Source organism: Raphanus sativus, chromosome 5 (assembly GCF_000801105.2).
Source record: "Raphanus sativus cultivar WK10039 chromosome 5, ASM80110v3, whole genome shotgun sequence".
NCBI classification, from domain to species: domain Eukaryota; kingdom Viridiplantae; phylum Streptophyta; class Magnoliopsida; order Brassicales; family Brassicaceae; genus Raphanus; species Raphanus sativus.
Window position 1 is genome coordinate 27,001,531 of NC_079515.1, and position 22,928 is coordinate 27,024,458.

Below are 22,928 nucleotides of genomic sequence, written 5' to 3' on the forward strand. Positions count from 1 at the left end.
TTGGAACTTCTTGGTGAAAAGATTAATTTCAAAGATATCGTTCCATTCCAAGTTAAGGAGGCAGAAGATCTTCCAAAGACAAGATTTCGTTTCAACTGTGGTCTCTTTATTGCCAAGATGCTGGAATGCAAGTCATTGGGTTTGAATAACATGTCCAACATAAATGATGATAATGCGATGGACTTACGGAGCAAGCTATGTTGTGAGATTTTCGACCAGTTTATTGATAAAGATTTCCAGGAAGGTTGCAGAAGGTGATCATCAGTTTAAGTTAAAAATGTTTGTGTCTGTTTAATGTCTGCTTTCTTAGGATTGTGTTCTGTTCTTATGTCTAAAGATTGTGCTCTTTTTTTGTTTTTTTATGTGAATCTACGGATAACTATGTTAAATGTTGACGAATCATGCTTATGAATGGACAAAGTTTAATACTTTTGTATGTTTACGAGAGATTAAGCTGAATATGAGTGTGAATGAATTTAAAATGGAGTTATCATTGAAATGAGAAAAAAATAGGATATCATTTTTCGTATTCAGGATGGGCTTACAAAAACATTGCTTAAAAGAGGGAAAAAACAGTAAAAGACCAAAACATCGAACCCATGAACTGTATGAAACTGAATGAACGTGTGCAACTTGCCAAGTGATAAAATCAAACGGATGTCACTGATTTATATTGAATTAAAAACAAAGAAAATTTGTGTGTTCGCAATGGGTATCGAACTAGTGAACTGTACGAAACAGAAACAAAGCTTGCAAGCGCTGAACCAAAGGTGTTATACTTGCAAAGTGATAACATTAAACGGATATAACTGTTTTATATTGAATTAAAAACAAAGAAAATTTGTGTGCTCGCAAAGGGTATCGAACACGGGATATTGTGCATACAAGTTGACTAAGAGTCGAGGGTTAGCCGCTAGGCTATGGTGGATATTCGTTATACAATGAATTCTTATGTATTCACAAAAGATGGATTTATATAATCTGGATATTGTTTGTGGTATTCAGGATGGCTTTCCAGAAACGAATAAGAAAATGAGATTACCTAGATACAAGATCATTAGCCATCTAAATCTTTGTTTTTGACTGAAATACAATACCATAGAGAAAACTTATGATATTCGATATGTAAAGAAATATGAACTTATCTATTCACAAACGATGGATTTATATAATCAGGATATCGTTTGTACTATTCAGGAAGGCTTTCCAGAAACAAATCTGGATATCGTTTGTTTAATTCAGGATGGCTTTCCAGAAAACGAATAAGAAAATGAGATTACGCAAATACAAGATCATCATTAGCCATCATACTTATTCAGGACAGGGTTCGAAAACACAAATGTATATATGGTCATGTAACCATCAAATAAGCAAACATCCAGAAAAATGATCAATAAAAACATGGAAATGAAATGAAAAGGAGAATAAGGAACTTCATCCTATAGGCTTCTTGCATGTGGTCTTGTTGTGCCCTCCTGTGCCACATCTGCTGCACTTGTGGGACTGAGACTTCGATCCAGGGACACCAAACTCACCAACTGATCTCTTCCTCTTCGTAGGAGGACGTCCACCTCTCTTCTTTGTAGCTGGAGGTGGGCAAGAAAGTTCATCAATGTTCACTGGGTAGATGGAGTTTGACAGCTCTCCACCGGGGTGTATGCTTTCAGCATAAGCCTTACCCCACGTTTCTGTCAGATGCGAGCTATCGACGTAACGGTTTTCATCCCTCTTAACATATTTAGCAGCAGCGATAGCATGGATGCAAGGGATCTTGTCAATGTCGAAAACATTGCAAGTGCAATGCCGCTTCTCCAAATCAACAACATACTTCATTCTTTCATCCTTCACCTCAAACTCGCTCTGATCAACTTGATACACATTCAGCAGCAATGCAGCCTCCAACCTGGATACCAATTTCTTCACCACTTTTGGAGTTACCAGATGCTTATGTTTCGCGGCCGCTTCACGTCGCTCAAAAAACCAAGTCGTGAGTGTCAATCTGATTGTCTCAAGTAGAGAGATCACTGGTAACTCACGAGGCATTTTCAACATAGAATTGAGAGACTCTGCGATGTTGGTAGTCATGATATTGTACCTGTTCGCAGGCGCATAGCAACGTGTCCACTTCCTGAAATCCGAATCTTCCAGATACTTAGCCAATTCTGGACACTTATCCTTTATGTCATTGAAGATTAACCAGAACTCGTGGGACGTGTAGGCATCAGCAGCGCTTTCCACCAAAGGTAGCAAACCAGTCCTCGCATATTTAGGAGTGATGTTCCTGAGCAAATGGATCCTGCAGATCCCATGGTGAGATAGGGGATAAACTTCCTCCAGTGCTGAAGCAATCGAAATAGCCCTGTCCGATACAAAAACAAGATCCGGAGCGTCCGGAATCATCTGCGTCAACCCATTAAAGAACCATTTCCAGGAATCAGCATTTTCATCGTCGACCACTGCAAAAGCGAGAGGATACAGATGATAATCACCATCTTGAGCACAAGCTGCCAATAAAGTCCCATTGAATTTTCCCTTCAGAAATGTACCATCTACTGCAATAACTCTCCTCATCAATGAGAATCCCCTTATCGATGGACCAAAAGCCACAAATGCATACTTGAACTTTCCATCAGCATCCTTATGTTGATAAGTTAACGAGCCAGGGTTTGTCACTGTGACTTTGTACAACCACCTAGACAAATTGTAATAGCTGTCTTCAGGAGTCCCTCTAACCAATAACTGAGCTTCTTCTTTCACTCTCCAAGCTTGTTTGTAATTGATGTGAACGCCATGAAGCATTCTGACCTGTTCAATGATCTGTTTTGCTTTGAGACCTTCCTTCTTTTCTCCATAATTGCTGCAAATCAAAGAACCCAACAACTTTGCAGATGCTTGTCTGTGGTTGGCCTGCCTGTGTGTTGTATCGCATGTATGATCATGAACATACTTTTTAATAACGAAAAAGTCTGAAAAAGGTAGCTTGGTAGCACGCATCCTCCACGTGCAATTGTCATCAACACAACTCAATAACACTCTTGACTTGTTAGAAGAGACAGTCTGGTACTCAAACTTCCACTCTAAAGCCCATTTCTTCATCCTCAACATCAATTCTTTCTTGGTTTTAAAATACTTATTCACCGAAATATCACCAACTCCTCGCATGGTTGGTGAAAGTCCAATATGGACAGGACTAAAATCCGGAATAGCATGCAAAGGGACTGTAGAAACACCTTCATAAAGAAGACTCTGCAAATTTCAAGACGGTTTTGGAAGGCTTAGTACTTGGTCAGGAAGCCTATCCTGAACAGTCTAAGAAAGAAGAAAACACAAACAGAACAAAAAGAAAAAGAAAAGGATGTACCTGATTTCCTGTCTGCAAAGTAGGACGAATCACTGGAGTGGCATTCAATGGAACATGAGAAGCAAATGTATTGCTAGTTTGCCTGCTACAGCTAGCTGAATCAGTACTAACTTGCAAATTTCAAGACGGTTTTGGAAGGCTTAGTACTTGGTCAGGAAGCCTATCCTGAACAGTCTAAGAAAGAAGAGAACACAAACAGAACAAAAAGAAAAAGAAAAGGATGTACCTGATTTCCTGTCTGCAAAGTAGGACGAATCACTGGAGTGGCATTCAATGGAACATGAGAAGCAAATGTATTGCTAATTTGCCTGCTACAGCTAGCTGAATCAGTACTAACCTGCAAATTTCAAGACGGTTTTGGAAGGCTTAGTACTTGGTCAGGAAGCCTATCCTGAACAGTCTAAGAAAGAAGAAAACACAAACAGAACAAAAAGAAAAAGAAAAGGATGTACCTGATTTCCTGTCTGCAAAGTAGGACGAATCACTGGAGTGGCATTCAATGGAACATGAGAAGCAAATGTATTGCTAGTTTGCCTGCTACAGCTAGCTGAATCAGTACTAACCTGCAAATTTCAAGACGGTTTTGGAAGGCTTAGTACTTGGTCAGGAAGCCTATCCTGAACAGTCTAAGAAAGAAGAAAACACAAACAGAACAAAAAGAAAAAGAAAAGGATGTACCTGATTTCCTGTCTGCAAAGTAGGACGAATCACTGGAGTGGCATTCAATGGAACATGAGAAGCAAATGTATTGCTAGTTTGCCTGCTACAGCTAGCTGAATCAGTACTAACCTGCAAATTTCAAGGCGGTTTTGGAAGGCTTAGTACTTGGTCAGGAAGCCTATCCTGAACAGTCTAAGAAAGAAGAAAACACAAACAGAACAAAAAGAAAAAGAAAAGGGGATTAGAGAGGATGTACCTGATTTCCTGTCTGCAAAGTAGGACGAATCACTGGAGTTGTATCAGAAGCTTGTTTGTTACAGCTAGCGTTAACCTGCAATAGTCAAAGCGTTCTGGAAGACTTAATAAGTGATTAGGAAAGGTATCCTGAATAATTTAGTTGAAAAAGTCATACAAACCTTAATACACAGCCGAGGCGTTCCATCAAATGATCTAATTTTCCCAAAGAAAATGTTGAGCTGACGAGCATTAACTAGGGAGATGGGAGGAAAACTTTCAGCAAAACTTCTCATGTCCAAAGAAATACCATACGACAAACTGATTTCTGCCTCTTTAACACAAAAGTCTTCCGAGACAATCTTGATCAAATCTTCGTAGTGAAGATCTTCCCCTATAGAAATGAAAGAAGCATTCCTGTTTGCATCAACTTGAAACTCCCACTTGACAGATTTTTTTGAAATCCATTGTCCACAGACGCAAAGAACTTCCTTAGTTCTACAAAACAACTTCAATCAAAATAGAACAACAAATAACTTGATTAGAAAGCCTATCCTGAACAGTCAAAAGAAATCAAACAACACACAACACAAACCAAAAAACAAAAATAGAAAAGATATACCTGTTCTCCTCTCTGCACAGTAGAACAAATCACTGAATTGGTATTCAAAGGAACAAGCGAATCGAATGTATCAGAAGCTTCAGTATTAACCTGCAATAGGCAAGACGTTCTGGAAGGCTTAATACGTTATTAGGAAAGGTATCCTGAATAAGTTAGATGAAAAATAGCATCATATGCCTTTCAATGTAGCTAAATACAAACAACACGGAACGTTATTACAGTCAATTTTAATGTTCTCTGTAAACATAATACATCACTCGTTGATGATCAATAAATCCAAACTGGCATCGAAATAGAGAATAGGCAAGGCGTTCTGGAAGGCTTAATACGTTATTAGGAAAGGTATCCTGAATAAGTTAGATGAAAAATAGCATCATATGCCTTTCAATGTAGCTAAATACAAACAACACGGAACGTTATTACAGTCAATTTTAATGTTCTCTGTAAACATAATACATCACTCGTTGATGATCAATAAATCCAAACTGGCATCGAAATAGAGAATCTGAGAATAGTTTGGATGCAATATCGATGGGATACGTACCACGCCGGAGGCACTGTAGGTGGACATGGTGAATTTCTGATCGGTGTTCGAATTTCTAGTCAACAGATCTAAACACCACGAAAAGACGATGAACACCAGAATATGCAAAGACGACTACGACGGAGAGAGACGACGACGACGGAGAGAGACGACGACGACGACGACGACGACGACGACGGCAGAGAGGAGACGACGACGACGGCAGAGAGGAGACGACGACGACACAGATTTGAAATCGGGAATCTCAATTTTTTTTTATTTAATCAATCAAAGAGAATTAAGGGAAAGGACATTAGGGTAAATTACACACTTAATGAAACTTATTTTTGTGATTTTTGATCCTGAGTGCTCTTTTGGGGATAAAAACTTGGATTAGTGCTATTTGGGTCATTTTCTCATAAGAAAACATAAGTATGACCTTAACAGTAATATTTTTTAAAAATCTATTGTTAATATAGATTTATTAGTTAAAAATCCAATTATCGTGAGAAATAAACATATTTAAATAATAGTATTTTTGTCAACAATCGGTAGAATTGTTAAATATATTAATTATAAGTATCCTAAATATCACGATGATTAATTGAATTAATGATTTATCATATAATTATGGAGAAAATGACAATCATCAGAATCACTTTTTAAATAAATCATAATATAGACAAATCTTTGGGTCCTCATGAGTTAAAAAAAGTTAACCATCGATACTCATACAATCACTATATATGCTTCCTTCTCTTAGATTATTAGCCAACCAAAACAAATACCAGTACGAATTTGACCAGTCATGGAACCATCTAACGATGTTAAGCCAGTGAAAACTGGCGGTGGAGCTACTACCGACCTTCAGCTGCGTCCGCCACCTGAGGTTATTTATATGAATCTCAGCCATGACGGAAGGTATATACAGTACAACTTTGCCGGCAATATTTTAGAAGTCACGGCAAAGTATAAGCCACTGATCATGCTTCTTGGCAGAGGTGCTTGTGGCATCGTTTGGTAATTACCTTTTTAACATTTGTTTTACTGTTTTTGTGTATAAGAATTCTTCTAATGAAATTTAAATTCTGACAAAAAAAGTTTAAATTCTAAATATATGTGCTGCAATGATTCAAATTCAATGCTAGTGTTCTAGTGGTGTTACTCTCGATTAATCATAGTTGTGTTTACATATTATAAATAGAGATGGAGATTTTGAATCTGAAAAATGTCGTCTAAACACAACCATGAAAAATATATAATTGTATTACGGTTTTGAAATTTTATAATAGAACTGGTTCAAACCGACTCAGATTTGAACCGAAAATCTATTGAATCTTGTATGGATACAATTTCTCTATAGTTGTTTTATCCTGAACCTCCTCAAATACCAAAAATCACAGTCCATATATGTAGCTAAACCATTCATGAAATTTGTAAAAATCTAAAAGTTTATTCAAATTGTGAATAGTAAAAACTATCGAAGAGAGAAACAGTATTAGTGATCTTATGTTTTTCTCGCACTAACTTTATTTTTATGTGTTTTTACCAGTTCGGGTATGAACTCGGAGACCAATGAGAAGGTAGCAATAAAGAAAATCATGCATGCATGTGGAGACCAAATCTTTGCAAAGAGAACTCTCCGTGAAATCAAGCTTCTTCGTCACTTAGAGCATGAAAACGTTTGTTTGATTATTTCATCGTTAATTTTTATATACTTTTCTTTAAAAAATCATTAAAAGCTAATATTTAATTAGTACCATTTTACACAATTGTACGAACCAAAGACATATAGGCTCTACCTGGTGACCACTAAAATAGGAATAGGAATGAGTATGAAAGGAATGAATAGGAACAAAATCAAAGGAATGAAAATAAATATTATTATTCCTTTTGTTCCATATCAATTTTGATAAGGAATGTTTTTCTTCTATAATTCCTTAAAATTCAAAGAATGGTAAAGAATTAGACGCAGCGAAAATTCCTCATAAATGGTGCATTTTTAAAGGAATGGTTAGGAATTGACTATTCCCCTTAGTTCTTTATGTCACCAGTTAGAGCCATAGTATTTTTTTTTTTAAAACTTAAAAGGGTTAAACCCGGGTCAATGATGACACAAGCCTAACCTCCGGGTGGAGGTACAGCCCACGGATAGACCCTCTCCTGGGCATTCAAATGAGTCGAAAGCAATAACTCATATCCGTGTGGCCGGTGGGGTTTGAACCCGGGTTCGCCGTATCAAAGACATAGTATTGCCTCCTCAGAGAGATGCTTTTGAAGATGTTTACATTGCTTATGAATTGATGGACACTGACCTTGAGAAACTCATAATGTCTAATCAAGAACTAACCAAATATGATCACCAGGTTTGTTTTTTCCCAGAACATATAATCATATGTGTAAAGAAGCCTTGAAAGTGTTCTTCTTTTCTTTTTGCAGTTTTACATGTATCATCTCCTTCGTGGATTAAAATACATTCATTCAGCCAATGTGTTACATAGAGATTTAAAACCGGCCAATATCCTCTTGAATGCGAACTGTGAATTAAAGATCTCTGATTTCGGGATTGCTCGTGTTGCTTCAGACGCAATGACTGAGTATATTGGCGCAAGATGGTACCGTGCACCAGAGATTCTCTTGGACTCTTCTGCTTATACCTCAGCTATAGATGTTTGGTCTGCTGGCTGTATTTTCTTGGAGATGATGGCTCGCACACCGCTCTTCCCTGGAAGAGATCGTCTTGATCAGCTTCGTTTGATTCTAGAGGTAAATAAAGTTTTAGGTTAAACCTTTTTTATTAGGAGTGGACACAAATCGAATATCCGAGCTTTGAAAGGCTTTGAACGGATCGGATCATGCATCCGTTTTTAAAATAATAGTATTTGTGATTTGATTTTTTTAAATAGATATTGCATATAAGTATTTACTATATTTTGTAAAGTTACTGGTATCTTGTTCTAGATCAAATTTTATAACTAATCAAATCAATATTTACAGATGTTCTGCCCGGACCTGTTTTTTTTTGTCGATGCAGGGAACATACTTTTTTTTTTTAGAATTGTGGAAAATACCTTTTTGCACTTTGTTTTGCAGTTCTTAGGCTCTCCAACCGAGGATGACCTTGGATCGTTGAATGAAAGTGGTAAGCAATACTTAAGGATGATTCCTTCGTTTGATCGCCAATCCTTTCTTTGTGAAGTTCCCAGATGTTCCTTTCTTAGCTGTTCTGTTGTTGGAGAAGATGCTCAAGTTTGACCCTAGAAAGAGAATCTCAGGTTAGTATACGTTTCTGTCTCTCCCTCTCCTTAGCCTTTTTGCAGTTTTATTTGTGACTCTGATCATTGCCAATATTTTTTGGGCCCTATTTGCAGTTGAGGACGCACTTGCTGATCCATATTTCAAAATGATGCACAACATTAACAATGAACCAGTGTGCACGAAGCTCTTTGACTTTGATTTTGAGGAAAATCCACTCACACTGGAGCAGATTAAGGAGTTGATCTACCTTGAAGCCCTAGATTTCAACCCTGAATCCGTAGCTCCCATCCCTGAACCAGCAACAGTTGAAAATGGACAGTGACTTGGCTAGCAAGCAACTCATAAAACCTTCATCATTGTCTTCTCAACTCTATCCTGTCCTTTTCAATTGTTTTTTGTTGAAGCTTAGAGCCTTAAGACAGAGAATATCACAGAAGATTTTTTTTTATATACTAAGATTTTCTGCTGGATTCCTCCAATAAGAGTTCTTTTGATATGTCAAATTACATTTTAAGCAAATAAACTAAAAATAAAACAGAAAAAAACTGATTGATCATGTGGGAATTATTGCAACTCTCAATCCAACAAATAATAATAATACATGAGAATGTTGTCAAAAATTATAACATTGCAACAAGGAAGAAAACAAGTCATATCTTCTATTTTGGAGAATATGAATATTTCTGATTGAGGACGATCTTACTAAATCCTTGCAATGGTTCTTTGTGTCAATCAATGTCTAACTCTTCAAATTGCCAAAGAATCTAGAGAGTGGAACAGGGCCATCGGTTTCGTCTTTACGTTTGCTAGAGCGTTTGTCTCTGTTGGACTTGTGCTTCTTATCCTTCTTCGATCTTTTAGAACTCGATCTTGATCTTCTTGATTCGTCTTCATCGCTACTAGATGACGACTCTGAGGAAGAATAATGCTGCAAACTCATAACACAAGATCGACATGCGCAATGTTAACAGAAGCTATAAAACATGAGACCATCTGTTTAAATAATGATGTTACCTTTCTCTTTTTGCTTTTTTTCTTCTTTGACGAATCTCTGTCTTTCTTATCTGTAAGATCATTGGGGCATTGGAGAAAGACAGTTAATAACTTGGTCAACGAAGAAGATTTAGATATATCCAGCGTGAAGTGAAGTTGATCATATTTACCTTTCCGGGACTTGTTGTCAGTGGAATAGTTCCTTCCCTTGGAGAGTTTCAAGGCTCTTTCAGCATCCAGCTGAGCTCTATACTCACGCATCAGTTTGTCAGTATCTGCTTCAAGTTCTCCCTTTTTCATTTCTTCTTCCTAAAACACACGTCATGTAAAGAAAAAGATATAATGCTTTCAATTGTTCCATAATCACTTCACAATACAGATAAGCTACAACACAGAGAATGAAAATGTTTACTTAAAGAAGATAAGAAGCTGACTGACCTTTTGCTTATTCTTGTACTCTTCCCAGGTGATAGTGTGGGTAGTCTTGAGACTAGCCAAACGAGCAGCATGCCACTCTGGTGTATGAAATGAACCATCCACCTGAGACACTCCTCATCAGAAACGTTCCAGTAGAGATATCTATCTCTACTTCAATAACACACACACACTCTAAAAGAAATATTACAACGAACAAAGTAGTTTCCTCAAAACATTTAACCCAAAAGATCAAAACAAGCAAAAGCAATCAATTCAAAAAAAAATTGGAGGAGGCGTAATGATCAGTTGGAATAAAAGGAAAGGAGGAGTATGAAAGGGTACAAAACCATTCCGTCTTCAACCTCCTCGGGCTGAGCTGAGGTGGAGCCAACCCTAGATCTCTGCATCGCCTTGTACGCTTGATTCTTCCCCATTTTGCTTCTTATGATTGATTGGCTCAAAATTCCCAAACTTTCTTCCAAAACGAATGCGCGAATTTGAATTAACAAGTTACACGAGGATTAAAATCTAGGGTTTGGGATTTAGGGATCCCTCTGTAGAGAGAGAGAAGTGGAGATTTAATTTCACCCCCAAATCTATAATTCAGTTAAAAATAAAAGGACCACTATTCAAATACTATTTACTACCTTTTAAAAATCTCCAATTTATACCACATAGTTTTGCAAATAGTAATAAACCCCTCCCCCTTCCCTAGGTTTAATTAGTTCGACCCTTTCGCAACGATTCAATTACTTCTTCGGTCAGGTATGAGTTTCTTCTTCGCCTCTTAGCTTCCTTGAATCCATCGTAAAGTTTCAGTCTTTCATTGATTGATTGGTTCGAAAGTTGTAGGTTTTTTTCTTGGGGTATTTACTGTTACTTGAGGAACTAACTACCAACTAACTCTTGTGAGATACAGGATCGTAGTTGAGAAGAAGAAGAAAGAAAGAAAGATGGGAGATAATAAAGTAAGTGGAACGACAAAGACACCTGCTGATTTCCTCAAATCCATCCGTGGCAGACCCGTTGTTGTCAAGCTCAACTCTGGTGTTGATTATCGAGGTGCTCATTCATCCTCTCTTTCTCTCTCTCTCTCTCTACATACCTGCAATTTGTTTTATCTCTGCTACACTTTAGGTTAGAGGTCTTGACTTAGGACCACTTGTTCCTTTGTCCATGTTAATTGCAACTTCATATTTCATTTGTAAGGCTTTATCTTACGCCGAACAAACTAAGAGTTGCAACAGCCAGTCTGTTGATTTGTAGAGAGGGTTAAGAAGTGATATAGCTGTGAGAGATTAGAGATCGTTTTGACAATCTGATTTATACATAAATTAGTCTAAGTCAAGCTACTTTTTTGATACACCAAATTTGGCTGATTGTGTGTGTATTCTCTCCTTGCCTATCCCTGCAATGAATCTACAATTGACTAGGAGAAACTTTTGAGCTTTGGTTTTTAGATCTTTGAGCTGTGGTTTGTTGATCGAGGAGAGAGATTTTAAGAGAGATACTACTCATTTCTTTCTTCTCGCCTTGTTCCTCTTGTTACCCTTTATCAGTTTTGTCTCGCTTCTTTAATATTGAGTTCTTGATCATGAATTGCTTCTTTTATCTTTTTTTACACAGGCATTCTTGCTTGTCTTGATGGCTATATGAACATAGCAATGGAGCAGACAGAAGAGTATGTTAACGGCCAGCTCAAGAACAAATACGGCGATGCCTTTATCCGTGGAAACAATGGTAACCAAATATCTCTCTTTACATATCTGCTTCACAGTAAACTGTAATTTTCTTTTGTTTTCTTTGGGTGCAGTTCTTTACATCAGTACAGTCAACACACCTTTGGCCGACGGAGCTTAGACCCTTCCTCATGCATCATCATCATCAGCAATGGCTACCTTCTTTGTTCTCTTTCTAAAACAACTCTTGCACCTGACGAATGCCATGTATCAAAGATGTTTGTTTTTCATAAAATGAAGTTTTTTTTATAAGCATGTTAACACCAGACCTCATTTATTTTCCAAGTAGAAGAAGTTTGATTAGTGATCAAACAAGTTTGTCACATTGTGAAGAGAAAATCACTTTTTTTTTGTAATCATTTTTAATGAGAAGCACATATATTTGAGGAAGAACGCAAAAAAGAAGTATAAGCTCTTAAGAATGTTGACAAAAAAAAAAAAAATAGCTCTTTAGAATAACCTTCCTTTGTTTTTGTGCTAACCTCTTTTCGCGTAAACAGTAAACTAGCAAAAGGTCTTACTCAATCGTAGCCGCCTTCTATTATGTAACTTGCTTATGTCTAAGCAGCAAAACCTGAAGTAGAGTTTCTCTCAGTTAAAAAAACAAAAGCTAACTTCATTACAAGAGTAGTAGTGTCTCGTCTGGTTCTCCAAAAAAAAATTATTTAGAGTTACTCTCTCTTAAGTTGATTCTTCTTCTTCTGTTGCATTTTCTTCTGGCTTACTTCCCAACCTCCCCAACCTTACAATGTCTTCCACCATAATTCTTCCCTCTGTTAAAAACCACCATATTTGATACAAAAAAAGATCAAGTAACATATTTAGCTTCAGAGAGATTTAAGTAAGAGCTCAAGAAGGAGAGGATTCTTTACCTTTATCTTTGGAGAGGCTACCGATTAGTTGTTGAAGACCTTCATTAGCAAGTGTGTCTTTCAAGTACATTGCAGCTGCTGCAACTTCATCAGGTGTGACCTTTCCATCTCGATCCCTGTGTTATGTGCATCCGAAACGTTGCAGCTTTAGAATCTTAGTCTCAGAAACGAAAAAAAAGAAGCACGTCTTTTATCCGAAAAAAAAGAAAGAAGAAGCAAGTCTATATACCTGTCAAGAAGCTGCCATCCTTTGCCAATTTTGATATCCACATCATCAATCTCCTTCTCCAGGTTTTGGATCAGACCGTCAACCTTAAAATGTATACCTGAAGAGTTAGCTCTGTCTGGCACACAAATCTCATATGGGACTTTAAAGATTCTTTAAAAACGATTTCAAGTCATTTTTTACCTTTTCCATTAGTGCTGAGGAAACCTCGTCTGCTTCAGCAACTTCATCACTTTGGTCACTATCTTCTCTAGCTGCTTTGTATGCTTTCATTGCAGCCTTTTCACCATCAACATCTTCTCTCTCCACCATTGTGTTATAAAACTCCACCTGGAGAAACGGAAGAACAATGACTTTCCATCTATGACACAAAATGCTAATCAAGCAAACTACAAGCTAATGTTTTTTGTGGACATTGTATACCTCTTTCTTGACTAGACGGAGGAATTCTTCACGCTCTCTACATACCGACTGTTCATATCAAAACCAAACGGTTTCAAACAGGTTTCAGGATAAAGTTGCTACGCATGCTCATTGTTTGAAAACTAAATCATTTCACTTACAGAAGCGGAAGCTAAAATGCCCAGTGCACGGCTAAGCTTGCAAAGATCATCTTGCTGTTCGAGAACTCTAGCTCTGGCCTGTTCTTGTGCTTCTCTGGCAGTTGGTATGGCCATCTCTTGCAGCGCCTTATCCTCTTCACCACCTTTAACATCCTTAATCCTTGTAAGCTCTTCTTCTTCTTTCTCTTCCTCTTTCTACATATATACCAATATAAAATGCGATACACAATAAAAACTGAGTTCTCTAACTTCCTCAAGCAAGCATAACATAAATACAATCCAAAGTTTATATCAGACTTTGATAAGTTCGTCTTGCATCTCAAGGTACTCTAACTTCCTTAGCCGCTCAGAGACAGGGTCTTCAGATGGCAGAGAAGTAACACCAACAGTATCCACGACCTCATCAGGAAGAGAAGAAAGAGTTGCCCGGACAGCATCTGCCGCAACTCTTCCTGCAACAGTGAACGCCCTGAATATAGACTCCTCATCAGAAACATATTCGCAATAAAGCACAAAACAATGAGAAAAAAGAGTTCTAAATCCTACCTAGAAAGGATCAGTAATGACGAGGGGACAGAGTGATTAAGTGACAAGTCCATCCAGTCTCGAAGCTGCAAGAACGTTTCGATACATAAAAGTTAACGCTGCAACATTATTTTTTCTCGATAGAGTTTGATAAACAAATAACAAAGAAACCTGTTGCCTCATCTCTTCAACTGTAAGCGTCCCAAGCATTCCACGTTCCCTGCAATCTTCACGTAGCTCAGCTTCTGTAAGGGAATCCACACCCTCAGCTCTAATCAGTTTATCATCTTCCTTAATGCTGCATTTGAAAAAGGAGTAAAAGTTAAACATCAAAGCAAGGTTTAAAACTCCAATAACAATGAGACGTGGAAAACCATCTTACCTCCTCAGTCTTTTCCTGAGCATGTATCGCAGATAAGCATCTGTTCCATATGGGCTAATACCCATAATTCTACACATGCTAACCAAGCGAGGCCTAATATTGAAAACAAAGAGTTAACTACTGTCAGAACTATGTACCTCTTAACGAGCACAACATGTATCTGAGATTCAAAATAAGAAGGAGCAGCAAACCTGCTAATGTTATCCAAAGTAAGCTCATCGTTGAAAAGCTTTGCAAAGCCTAAAATCTCATCATTTTGGACTAGTCGACCTTTTCGTACCTGGAAGACAAGTTTAAGAACGAACGTGGAGAATGAAATTGAAATTATAAAAGAAAAAAATAAATAGTATTTGACTTGTCAACACAAAACCCAGGACTTGCCTTGTCTAGAAACTCAACCAGGTCTTCAGCGGTTTGCTTTGCTTCACCAGTTCTTGAATGCTTAACTTCCTTAGCCATCTCTTTGGCCGTTTCCTGAAGAAACTTAGCGTATTCTATCCTAGCAAGTAACTTCCTTTTCAATGCTTCCTGCACATTAACAATAGAGCAACATGAAAATAAGTGACCCATGAAGCAACGAAGGCAACAAAACGAACGTATACCTCTTCTTTCATCTTGTCCTGGAAAGTTGAGGGCAACATATTAGGGAAGAGCTTCAAGAAAACCGGCAGCAGAAACTCCATAAACGGCACGAGGATGAACACAGCAAACGGCACTAATCTAAAGATATCAGCCGTGGTTCGAGTCAGCTGTTGCCTTTCTCTTCTAGAGAGACTCTTCCCACCAGCCAACTTGAGCAGCAACCTTGAACTGATTCTAGTGTCAGCCCAAAGCAGTTTCGTCCCAAGCCAATAATGTTTCAACGTAGATACAAACTCATGTTTCCAATGACTAAGCTTTTTAGCCCAATCCGCCCTGTAGAAGAAAAAAAAAACAAAACTTCAGAAACAGTAACAATAAAAGAACACACACAAACAACAATGTCAACAAACAAAAGAAAAAAGCTCAAAAACCTGCTCATAGAGGCAACAGCTCTTAAAGCAGGACCGATCCTAAGAACAAACGCCCACGTCCTCTGCACAATCGACCTAGCAACCTTTTTGGATTCTTGAAGACGTTTAGCCTTCGCTTTCGCTTTAACACTGCTCAGACTCTCAACAGCTTGGTCACATTCCTCAGGAGACGCCTCTTTCCTACTCACACCATCTTTCTTATCCTCTTCTTCAGGCTTCTTAGACGCCGCAGCTGTGGTGGTAGCGTTACGAATAGACACGCTTATGTACCTCATCCCCAGAGAGGCACCAGACTCTAAACCTCCAAAACCGGTCCTTGAGAAGTGAGAAGAGCCACGGAACCTAGAACTAGGTAACAGAAGACCATACCCTCCAGTAAAGGGCTTGACTTTGGCAACACGGGAAGCTTCCACGGAGGGAGGATGGTTGATAAGAGAGTGATGAGATTGTGAATCAACCGTCTGAGCAGAGTTTCCTAATGATTGAAAGCTCTGAGCTGAACGAGCGTAATAGACATTCAAGTAATCGGAAACGATACTCTTTCTCCTTAAGATCGCTCTTGACGCCATTTTTATAGATACCCTTGTCGTCGTCAACAGAGGGAATCAGCGGTACATCTCCCAGAAAAAGAACAGACCTTTATCTTAGCAATAGTAAAAAAAGAACAACCTTTATCAGTGATTCGAGTACTATGAGAAATTCAAAGAAGATATGAACAAAGATATCACTTACTGATGACAGAGAAACTGAAGATGAAAGTAATCTGATTTCCGGTGAGAGAGAACCGCCGGAGAAATTGGAGAGGTTTTAGAGATGCGCCGTGAGAGAAAAGGGTTTTATTTATTTATTTATTTTAGGACAAGAAATAAATAGACATTTTTTTGGACCTCTTGGAGTTAATCTACACCGTTGGATTATATCAGGGTCCCATGACTTTTGGATCGTGACCACGTGGACGAATCCACATCGAGAGGTAATACTTGAACCCCAAGGGCAAAGACGCATGAGATTATTGTATTTATCTTTTGTTACTGTAAATTTGGCTGTGTATAATTGGATGGTTAAAATAGCAAAATAATGTTAAAGCTCTTTACTTCTTCATCAAACAAAAAAGGATTTTAACAAATGTTTACAAACTTGTTGGATTTGATAATATATTTCTAATTGGCACTTCTTTTTGTATTAGCAGAAATTTATGAATCTTATCTAGAATTTACAAGTTGCTTTTAATTTTGATATGAACAAGAAATATGAATGTGTGTTGTCGTACACAAAATAAACCAAAAAAATATTTATGATATGAAACAAACAAAACATGAAAAATATGAAAAACAGACTAGTGAACTTTTGTTTATACAAAGAGAATGAAACTGTGAATTTGTTTTTGTAAAAGCTTCACTCTCATCTTAGTTTTTTTTCTTTCAACTCCATTTTCGAGGTTGGTTGATTCAGTCGTTTCCTTTTATTTCCTGCAAAAGAATAAATATTGGATGAGCAGAGACCTTTGTTTTTAACAATAAAAATTATTCATTCAGATCAAAAGTTAGTTTTACCAGGGAAACTTAAATGTATCTTTCCACCAACCCTGCTTAGAGCAGTTTGCAACTATGTTGTCGAGTCGAATAATAATATCGGAGAATATTGGCCTTACACTTGTATCTGGATGCCAACATTCCTCAATCAACCTATAGTTAGTTAATCAGCAAGACATCATAAAATGTATATATAACATCTAAAAATGATTTTTTAAACATCAACAAGATTTTGAAATGGTTATTACTCTTTCAACTCTGAAGGGTAACCCTTGGACTTCGTCTTGATTGTTGGTCTCCTCCCTTCCATACATATCGACTCTGCAACCTCTTCAGGCGGTTTAGGATGAAAAATCGATACTCCCTCAGTTATCTTCACATGTAAAAGCACCAAAGAAAAGATTTGCAAGAGTTTGAGGTTCAGATATTTATTATAACTATCCATAAATTGAAAGTTTTGTGTGTTACTACCTCATACAAAATGACACCAAACGAATGAACATCAACACTTTTATCGAATAATATGTTTTTGTAGAGTTCTGGAGCTATGTAGCAATCTGCAGTTCAAACAGGTAAATAAGCAACTTTCAAGAACAATGTTTCTTCACAGAGAAAATGAAAAAAAATGAAGCCCTTGTTCTTACTTGATTTATCGATATGAGCTTCGTGGTTCACTATTTTGACATTATCTTCTGAAACCTTGGACAATTTTATCAAACCAAATCCAGAGATCTTCAATTGTCCACCTCTATCCAGCAAAATATTTCTGACACCTTACAAAAAACTTTCATAATATTATCAAAACTGTATTGTTATTGTTGTTATCTAATTTGCTCTCGGCTAATGTCTTACTTTGGCCTTAAATTGCAGTGAATGACCGGGTCTGGTTTACACTCATGAAGATAGTTCATGCCTCTGGCAATATCAAGAGCAAATCTCAGAGCCTTTGAAGGAGAAAGACGACCTTTCTTTTGAAGATATTCACTTAGATCACCCTGAAAATTAAAATGACTACAATTGTGATTCCATGTGCAGGCAGGAAATCAAGTAAAAAAGAAAAAAAAAAAACTAGCTCACTTTTGGATTATGTTCAACTACAATCATCATCGGTAGATTTTGAGTGACAGCTCCAACAAATTGAACAATATTTGGATGCCTAGCTTTAGCTAGCAAAGTTAATTCATGATTGAAAGCATTTCTGCTTGTACAAAAAAGAACCACATAGAGAAAACAGTGTGTTAGATTTTCATGTTATTAAACAACTTAATTAGACACAGAGCAAAGATGAAGAAGAATTGCATTACACTCGTTCCGGATCTGAATAACTATCTTTATCGGATATCTTTACCGATACTCGCGTGCCATTCCACTTAGCAACTTGATAAGTTCCCTACAAATGAAGTAAAACAATAAGTACATCCCACATAAGAGATACTTTAGGAGATAAAAGTCTCAGTTCTTGTGAAGGTAGGAGATTGTAAAAAAAAAAACCTTTGAGATGCCATCAACTTTTCGAACTTGAAGCTCAAGTGGGTTAAGTTCATACTCAGGGACTTCTTTTGGATTCCCCACCGTCATTGGAGTCTTTCTCGTTTTCTGAAAGTTTTCAAAGCACACATTTTGAAGATGAGAGAAAGAGAGAGAGAGAGAGAGAGACCATACAAAGCATTATGTTAAATAGCATACCGGAGGTTTAGCTCCTCGAGTTTTCAAGAGATTATACACTTCAACGTTCCCATAATACTTAGCATCAACAGCCGCCTGCACCATAACAAAAGGGATGATCAATTCGGTTTAACCCAAACAAACCAAATAAGGAATTATAAATCAACTCGGTTCGTTTGTATACATCCTTACAAACCGTAACTACATACTAATCAAACCGGAAATCAAAATTTAAAAGTCAATTTGTACTTAGCAGTCAAAACCGAAACAAAAGAAGAAGAATGGGACGAAAAACGGACCGTACTACCCCAACGGTCACGAGCATCAATGTTAGCTCTCCGGCTAAGTAGAACCCTGACGACGTCGTAATGACCTTCACACGAGGCAATGTGAAGCGCCGTACGTCCGTCGAGATCGATGCTATTCACGTCGACTCCTTCATCGAGCAGCTCCTCGACTCCTTCGACGTCTCCTTTGCTCGCCATAAAGAGAAGCTGCATCGTGGAATCGAGATTCTCGGGTACAGACATCATCTGCGGCTGGCAGCTCGAGGACTCGGGGCTCCTCCTGATCGGATCGAGCGAAGACTGACGGCCGAAGCTGAACCTCATGTTGTTGCGCCGCGGATCGAGAGATGATTGGCGCGTGAATTGTCGGCTTAGCGTTCCTCGTCGCACTGATCCTGTCGAGGATTGTCGAGATATCCCGCGCTTCAAGTGCGCGGTTACATCATCATCCATGTTTCTTTGTTTGATATTTTGAGTCTCCCAGATCAATTAAGGATCAAAACAGAATCCACATTGCATCTTTTATGAAAATTCGTCAACTTATGTTGGAAACAGACAAAGGATCGTGATGTCTTCTGTCTGTTTTCAATTGTTTCTTAAATCTTATTTTTCTAATCGATCTTAGTTAATGGTTTCGTTTGTCATTAGGAGCAGTGAAACGCGGATAATCACTTAATTACCTCTTTTTTTTTTACAAATTTAGATGATTAAAATAAGCAAATAAATAAACCAATGATTTGGACTTTTTAAAAGAGAAGTTTATTTTTAAGATTGGAAATACAACCTGGAGAATAATTAGTGGAATCCCAAAATGATATTCATTAAACCGGTTTCGATTAAATCATCCATCAACTTGTTCGGTTTAAATTGGTACATTGACATGACATAACCAGACCAAATACAATTACGAGATTTAACAAATTACATCTTCTAGAAACTCACTCTGTTGAAAGAGATGAACGCTTGGATTCTTCTTCAGAAGACGACGCGAAACTGCGGCGCGTCTTTCCCGTCGGCGGGGACAATCTCCCAGCGGCAAGGTTCGAGATCGTCGGAAACGGGACAGTATCCAGCGAGAGTGACTCTGTCTCCAGTAGCCGCGACGGAGCCGAACTCGAACACCGTCGCGCGATCGGGACGAGGAACTTCGATGGCTCCGTTCATCCCGGGAGCCGGCGTCTGAATTATCTCCGTCTTCGTCGTCTCCGGTTGCGAAGGCTTAGGGCTTCCGGTGAACCACGACAGGATCCCCATAGCTATTCGAATCGATGGCGCTCTGCAGAACCAAAGGAAGTGTGCGTCGGAGGAATTGAATTTAGGGTTTATCCTTTTCCCCCTTTTGATTGACTTAAAACTTTGGGCCTTGTTTACTATATTGGGCCTTAGATAGTGTGCTAGGCTTCACTATAGTTTCAAATAGCCCATGGATAATAGTGAAAACAATTTACATTTAACCCCTTATACTTTTCTATAACACTCGAACTGAACTCAAAAGTTTACAATATTATATTTGAACCCAATACAATCTGAAAACAGATTACAGATTTGGCAGTCCACATGAGTCTCCAACCATATGGACAACCTATGCATTTCGCTCTCAAGCAATCTTAATAACTTGCTTCCCAATGTTTTGTCCCTGGAAGAGTCGAAAAAGAGCAGCAGGACCATTCTCTAGTCCTTCAACAATGTCTTCAATATATACCAACTTCCTTTCGTTTAGATATGGAACAACATAATCCAAGAACTTAGGGAACCTGTCAACGAAGTCAAGAGCTAGAAACCCTTGCATCTTGATCCTCTTGTAGATGACGACCGGTAGATTTTGAATACCTTCTTTGCTTTCAATATGGTACTGAGATATCATACCGCACACGGCAATGCGTCCATGTACGTTCATGTTCATTAGCACCGAGTCAAGCATTTTGCCTCCCACGTTCTCGAAGTATATGTCAATACCTTGTGGTAAACACCTTAAAGAAAAAAAAACAGAGGAAATGTGATTCTATGATTCAAGAAACAGCATAATATTTTGACCAGTGACAACCTCTTTAAAGCGGCATTAAGGTCAGGTTCTTCCTTGTAATTAAATGCATCGTCAAATCCAAATTTGTCTAGCAAGAGATCAACCTTTAGAGGAACCAAAAAATGTAAGAAAAAAAAACAATAAGTTAAAGTTTCTTGGTAGTTAAGTTCCATAACAAAAAGGGCCCTAACCTTTTGTTTACTTCCGGCACTTCCGACAACATAACAGCCCATCAACTTAGCAAACTGACCCACGAGATGACCAACGGCACCAGCAGCGGCAGAGACAAAGACTGTCTCTCCTTTCTTAGGTGAACATATCTCGAAAAAGCCAGCATAAGCAGTCAAGCCTGTCACACCTGTTATGTAAAAAAAACATCATGACATTATGCTATTATATACAGTCTTTTCATCCTTATATCCGTGAAAAGATATACTCACTTAGTATTCCAGTGTAGTAAGAGAGAGGAACATCGATATTGACATCGATTCTGAATCTACCAAACGAGTTAACAGTACTATACTCTTCCCAACCGACGATTCCCCAAACAAAATCTCCTTTTGCAAAACCTGGATCATCGGAATCTATCACCTCAGACACTCCAACTCCAGCTATGGGCTACACACAAACATCGACAACTGAAGTTAATTGTTTCTTATGTGTGTGTTTTATGTGTGTGATGTTGTTACCTTGCCGGGGAGAAAAGCATCCAAAAGTGGTAAAGTTTCCACAGCAACCTCTGATGATCCGGAGTCTGGTTCTCTCATGAAAGTCCCCATGTAAGGATCACAAGACAAGAAAAGATTCTTCACCAGAATGGCTGATGATCCAGGCTTAACCTTAAGTTCCATAGTGTCTAGAGCTGTGGCTATCATTAGATCAGACTCTTCAGGGAAGCCCTTTGTGTAATGCTTAAGTATGACTTGCTTGTTCCTCACGGTAGTCTCCATTTTTCTCAGTTCCACTCCTTTTTATGGTAATGGAGAATCCCTTCTTTCCTTCGTCACATCTATATCGTCTTCAAAACTGAATCAACCTATATTCATTGTCCTGTGATAATGCCTAGAGTGATTTAACACGTGTTTCATGCAAAGCCACTAGATACTCTTGAGTGTGGACTTAAAGAACCTCACCAGTTTTGGCTACACCTGGTAAAGGGATTCACGTGACCTTTAAGACTCGTGTCACACTCTGTGATCCATGAAGAGTTAAAATACCAGGTTAATACAAAACATTGCCAAAACATTATATAAATTAACTAAAAAATAGATCTTTAAGTTGTGAAAGTTTAAGAATTATTCTGTCAAAAAAGTATAAGAATTATCATTAATTAGAAATGTAAGACATTGTAGTGGTAATAGAAATGGGTTACCATATGCTAAGACTGTTCATCAACTTTTTGTTTAAAGTAAGCTGGTAAGTAAATTAATTATGATACTAGTTCAGGTAGTTCTTCGAATCAACAATAATTTATTGCTTACAATGTTTTAACTTTGCTTCTAACACATATTAAATATGTTTCTGTAGAACTTAAATAACTCCATCTTATAATCAAATACTAGTTCTTTCATTAATATCTTTTGTTTGAGAGATGCAAGACGGATCTACCGCTGCGCATGCACTTATCAAGACTGGCTCCAGGTATATCTAAAGTTCAACTTCCACAGATGATCTAATTATTATTTACTACAATAATAAATAAATCGTTAACACTAACCTTGCTTGCGTGAAAGAAACCTGAGAAGAAATTACTCGATCTTTAGAACTTTTAGTCTAACATGATTGAGGTTGTTGATATGCTTCAAACCAAAAAAAATTCAGGTTTTTGAAGCAAAAGAAAATCGTCTCTTACACTTTCTTTTTACTTATTATATGATAAATAACGAGTGGTTTGGATACGACCTGCTCTCGTTGCCCTTATCTTCATGAACACGTGGTTAATACGAGAGTGTGTTACTTGTGAAATTAAGATGAATAAGATTATTTTAAGGGTATCTCGGATAACAATTGTGGTTTGCACAACATGAAACACA

At 37.8% G+C, this 22,928-nt stretch overlaps 5 protein-coding genes and 1 pseudogene across 8 annotated transcripts; 2 read left to right on the forward strand and 4 right to left on the reverse strand.

Moving 5' to 3' along the window:
• Positions 1 to 6,129: 6,129 nt before the first annotated feature.
• On the forward strand, positions 6,130 to 9,054 carry LOC108858645 (mitogen-activated protein kinase homolog MMK1-like; annotated as a pseudogene).
• Positions 9,055 to 9,188: 134 nt separating this feature from the next.
• On the reverse strand, positions 9,189 to 10,663 carry LOC108859241 (uncharacterized). The gene is made up of 5 exons (XM_018633126.2): positions 10,416 to 10,663; positions 10,090 to 10,191; positions 9,822 to 9,960; positions 9,673 to 9,722; positions 9,189 to 9,586 (listed from the first exon to the last, which is right to left on the reverse strand). Exons 1-5 carry the CDS (start codon positions 10,500 to 10,502, stop codon positions 9,398 to 9,400), a joined length of 567 nt encoding a protein of 188 aa, XP_018488628.1. The 5' UTR covers positions 10,503 to 10,663; the 3' UTR covers positions 9,189 to 9,397.
• A 65-nt stretch (positions 10,664 to 10,728) lies between these two features.
• LOC108862051 (sm-like protein LSM6A) lies at positions 10,729 to 12,166 on the forward strand. 2 transcript variants are annotated; one of them, XM_018636075.2, is made up of 4 exons: positions 10,729 to 10,833; positions 10,988 to 11,130; positions 11,695 to 11,808; positions 11,882 to 12,166. In XM_018636075.2, exons 2-4 carry the CDS (start codon positions 11,022 to 11,024, stop codon positions 11,926 to 11,928), a joined length of 270 nt encoding a protein of 89 aa, XP_018491577.1. In that variant the 5' UTR covers positions 10,729 to 10,833; positions 10,988 to 11,021; the 3' UTR covers positions 11,929 to 12,166. The 2 variants fall into 2 exon arrangements, with proteins under 2 accessions (XP_018491577.1, XP_018491578.1); XM_018636076.2 differs by lacking the exon at positions 10,729 to 10,833 and adding an exon at positions 10,834 to 10,875 and having other exon boundaries at positions 11,882 to 12,062.
• Positions 12,167 to 12,324: 158 nt separating this feature from the next.
• LOC108862047 (uncharacterized) lies at positions 12,325 to 16,266 on the reverse strand. The gene is made up of 15 exons (XM_018636069.2): positions 16,121 to 16,266; positions 15,389 to 16,031; positions 14,978 to 15,290; positions 14,757 to 14,903; positions 14,567 to 14,655; positions 14,376 to 14,468; positions 14,165 to 14,291; positions 14,015 to 14,079; positions 13,766 to 13,937; positions 13,469 to 13,663; positions 13,329 to 13,376; positions 13,089 to 13,235; positions 12,909 to 12,991; positions 12,680 to 12,795; positions 12,325 to 12,580 (listed from the first exon to the last, which is right to left on the reverse strand). The coding sequence occupies exons 2-15, from the start codon at positions 15,955 to 15,957 to the stop codon at positions 12,489 to 12,491; spliced, it is 2,256 nt and encodes a 751-aa protein (XP_018491571.1). The 5' UTR covers positions 15,958 to 16,031; positions 16,121 to 16,266; the 3' UTR covers positions 12,325 to 12,488.
• Positions 16,267 to 16,600: 334 nt separating this feature from the next.
• Positions 16,601 to 19,522, reverse strand: LOC108862048 (integrin-linked protein kinase 1). Of its 2 annotated transcripts, XM_018636070.2 has the most exons (11): positions 18,885 to 19,522; positions 18,607 to 18,681; positions 18,412 to 18,516; positions 18,225 to 18,310; positions 17,998 to 18,118; positions 17,773 to 17,915; positions 17,565 to 17,686; positions 17,392 to 17,477; positions 17,169 to 17,293; positions 16,942 to 17,073; positions 16,601 to 16,857 (listed from the first exon to the last, which is right to left on the reverse strand). In XM_018636070.2, the coding sequence occupies exons 1-11, from the start codon at positions 19,323 to 19,325 to the stop codon at positions 16,851 to 16,853; spliced, it is 1,443 nt and encodes a 480-aa protein (XP_018491572.1). In that variant the 5' UTR covers positions 19,326 to 19,522; the 3' UTR covers positions 16,601 to 16,850. The 2 variants fall into 2 exon arrangements, with proteins under 2 accessions (XP_018491572.1, XP_018491573.1); XM_018636071.2 differs by lacking the exon at positions 16,601 to 16,857 and having other exon boundaries at positions 16,938 to 17,073.
• Positions 19,523 to 19,667: 145 nt separating this feature from the next.
• On the reverse strand, positions 19,668 to 22,778 carry LOC108862050 (NADP-dependent alkenal double bond reductase P2). Of its 2 annotated transcripts, XM_018636073.2 has the most exons (8): positions 22,613 to 22,773; positions 22,029 to 22,086; positions 21,585 to 21,945; positions 21,336 to 21,513; positions 21,087 to 21,253; positions 20,917 to 20,999; positions 20,488 to 20,842; positions 19,668 to 20,219 (listed from the first exon to the last, which is right to left on the reverse strand). In XM_018636073.2, the coding sequence occupies exons 3-8, from the start codon at positions 21,843 to 21,845 to the stop codon at positions 19,848 to 19,850; spliced, it is 1,416 nt and encodes a 471-aa protein (XP_018491575.1). In that variant the 5' UTR covers positions 21,846 to 21,945; positions 22,029 to 22,086; positions 22,613 to 22,773; the 3' UTR covers positions 19,668 to 19,847. The 2 variants fall into 2 exon arrangements, with proteins under 2 accessions (XP_018491575.1, XP_018491574.1); XM_018636072.2 differs by lacking the exon at positions 19,668 to 20,219 and having other exon boundaries at positions 20,316 to 20,842; positions 21,585 to 21,957; positions 22,613 to 22,778.
• Between the last annotated feature and the right edge of the window lie 150 nt (positions 22,779 to 22,928).